The sequence below is a fragment of the Sphaeroforma arctica genome (genome assembly GCF_001186125.1).
Source record: "Sphaeroforma arctica JP610 unplaced genomic scaffold supercont1.74, whole genome shotgun sequence".
NCBI classification, from domain to species: Eukaryota; class Ichthyosporea; order Ichthyophonida; genus Sphaeroforma; species Sphaeroforma arctica.
In genome coordinates, this window is record NW_014040484.1 from 49586 (window position 1) to 52806 (window position 3221).

The window sequence follows — 3221 nt, forward strand, 5'->3', positions numbered from 1 at the left end:
ATATATGTAGAGCGTACTAGTACATTTACCATATACACGAGTATATTAATGTACATATATACACATACTATACATATGTGAGTTGCCCGTCCCATATATGGTGCCGTATCTATCGGCGTGCCCACTTCCATTGACCTGAGTCTGCACACACTAACCAAGCCCACACGCCTGAGTGTACTTGCTTTCGCATTTGCACATACTACAGCCAGGAAACCTGTGCCACGTAGTTCTGGCCGTCGTTAAGTGGACTCGAGTATACCAAATGATAGGTTTAGCACCCTCGGTGCAGATGAACGACGGTCCTTTAAAAGTCGTACGTGTACGCCCCCTAACCTGACACACAGATACTGGTTATGTACATCTCTGTATACACACATCTCCTCAGATTCAAGCTTTCGCACCGGAATGCTCTCCAGCAATTCACTCGCGCCCAACGCTTCACCATATTAAAACACGGAGCAGTGACCGACCCCATGACGGCAGCTTCCAGAAAGCTCCCGCTGATACAATAGAAATTACTGAACAGCCGCTGTAAGACCCATATACTCTCCTTCATTGGCAACCTATCATCCAAACTATCTCTCTTCTATTACGTATATACATATATAAAGTGTTTATATATATATATAATATCTAGAGTGTGCCTGCTCACCTTGCACTTCCGTCTCCTGCCACCCAGACCCCTTACTACCCCTTCCCGTACACACACGGCCCTGACAAGAGAGCGTCTCGCCATGTACCACTGTAACAACGTCCCCATCCCTGTCACACTATGTATATTTATTATTATATATATATATATATATATATATGTATATATACGTATCTATGATTGTATATATGAATATATATTTGTATTTAGATCTATATAGATCACACGCTATATACAACTATATATTTATATCTATATACGCTCTGTGTTGAAGCATGGGGCATGAAAGATTGGGCTACTTCTGGGAACTCATTGGACTAAATCACTATGAGTACTTCCCTTCCGGGCGTGTGATGGGATGAGCTTCTCCTGCTGCTCTGGTGATAGATCCTTCAACTCTGCAAGATCAGATAAAAAATTAACGAAAAACATGAGCCTATTTACAAATTGCAAGAAATTGAATGAAGGCAAACCCAGTAATATAGACAGTGTAAACTTGGTTTGAAGACCTGGCGCTAATACTTTAACCAAGCATAACATAGATCTTCCGAGAAGCCAGACAAATAGGGCTCACAATCACATACGTACAACACTTTCAACTCAAATGCGAAATACCAAGCAAGCTAATCCTGCGCACATGCTACATAAATCAACATACACATCAATGTCTTCAGGTACGAGACTTCTTAAGTTAGATTACGCACGTTCTACCTACCTTCAGGGATAAACTCGAACAGCCCTGGGGGCAAGGGGCGGCCATCGGGGAGTGTGGTGTTGGGGTCTCTGAGTTCATCAAAGAACGGATGCGGGCACACCTCAATTGCTTTGAGGCGTTGTGCGGGGGGGTATGTGAGCGTCTTGGCGGCGAGATCGAGCGCTGTTTCCGGCGTCATTTGATGGAATACCTACCAAACAAATGAAAGTGGGAGCGTTACGAGGGGTTGCAATGGGGGTGGGTGGGGTATATGTATATATGTTGTACCAGCCCACCCTCAGAATATTTATATATGTTGTACCAGCCCACCCTCAGAATATTTTTGGTTGGCATCTGAGGCGACTCAAAGGTGTAGGATTGATGTTTATATACGTATGTACGTATGTATGTATGTATGTATGTATGGATGTGTGTATGGATGGATGTGTGTATGTCTGTATATATACCATAGGGTGAACAGGATACATGTATGATAGTATGGCACTAAAGCCAGTGTTATGAATTTCGTTAGCGTATAAGGCGACTGAAAGATGAAAGATGGTACGAAATGGGGTGGACGAGGCATACATATGATAGTCCTAAATATCCACTTCAGTATATCTTACATTAGACGTTCTGACAAACAGAAACAACAAAGATAGTCCTAACACAGAATACAGGACAGATAGTTAGCCTGCATAAGTGCAACAGGTATCTGCCATCAGATACAACTCATTGGCTAATAATAAAATTGTACTGAACATTGACCATGGAATGAAGACGTGGCTTTGCGGCTGTCAGCAACTGCATTTCACGTTGATACGTACTTTTCCCAATGAACATCCTTGACCGGTGGAGAAATCAATCGGGCAATGTACTATACTCGAAACATATAGAACATCCAATTGGTAGACAATACCACTAGCAAGCCATGGTACGACTAGTCCTATCATACATCACCGCACACAGTCACGAAACAGATATATACAAGGGCAATAACTACGCTACACTGCCAGTGGACGGCACTCCAACGTCCACCCGTACTATGGTCCACGCAGGCCAACGTTGCATCACGCGTATGGGCACCACTAGTACTTCGACCTATAACACCACACACACGCAGCCACACGGCATTCTGGGTGCATTGGTACCCTAAGCCTGCTGCATGCTGCTCTCCCCATTGCACGAGACATGCGATTGACTGCTTAGTCTCGGCAGACAACCGGTCGGGGCGGCCGCGGACACGCGTAAAGTGTGGCAAGAGAATGTAACACACACACACACACACCATCCTGGGCATACGGTAAAGGATATGGGATACTATACTTTCGAGTAGCACGTAACAACACAACACAGAACACCACTAGACACGCATAGCACTCACTTTCGCCCAGGGGTGGGCCTTGATGTGTGGGAACTTGAACTCTGAATATGTTGGGTTCATTGCCTGAATCTCTTCCCTAGTAGGGGTACCCAGAACCTGCGAGAAAGGCGGGAGTGCTATTTTTAGAATACGGGAGGGAGAGGACAGCAGTGTGATATTGAAGAATGTCTATATTTAGCACAAGCGGAAGAATCACACAAGAGTCGATACACAGATAGGGGTGTTCGATAACTCTAGTTAACAACTACTTGAGATACTATTCAACGTGATTAGGTCGTTTCTAGTTTTACTCTAACGTTGTGGCATTCGAAGACTTGCAACATCTCACCGGATTTTGCCTACGAAAGTGTTCATTATATATATTACATATAAAGAGCATATATGCTGCATATGAATTGCGTATCTATCTAACTATCTATCTATCTATCTATATATCTATCTATATATCTATCTATCTTTCTATCTATCTACCTATCTATCAATCCATCTAA

General features: G+C 43.5%; 1 protein-coding gene across 2 annotated transcripts in view; it reads right to left on the minus strand.

The window, feature by feature from the left end:
* Positions 1-9: 9 nt before the first annotated feature.
* The window catches only part of SARC_01779, a 5519-nt gene continuing 2307 nt past the window's right edge, over positions 10-3221 (minus strand). Inside the window, exons 3-5 of one of the 2 annotated variants that reach the window (XM_014304482.1) lie at positions 2731-2826; positions 1368-1557; positions 10-1050 (exon numbers count right to left, since the gene is read on the minus strand). In XM_014304482.1, the coding sequence (XP_014159957.1) occupies positions 962-1050; positions 1368-1557; positions 2731-2826 (375 nt within the window). In that variant the 3' untranslated portion in view covers positions 10-961. The remainder of the gene's footprint in view (positions 1051-1367; positions 1558-2730; positions 2827-3221) is intronic. The other variant, XM_014304481.1, reaches the window with a different exon arrangement.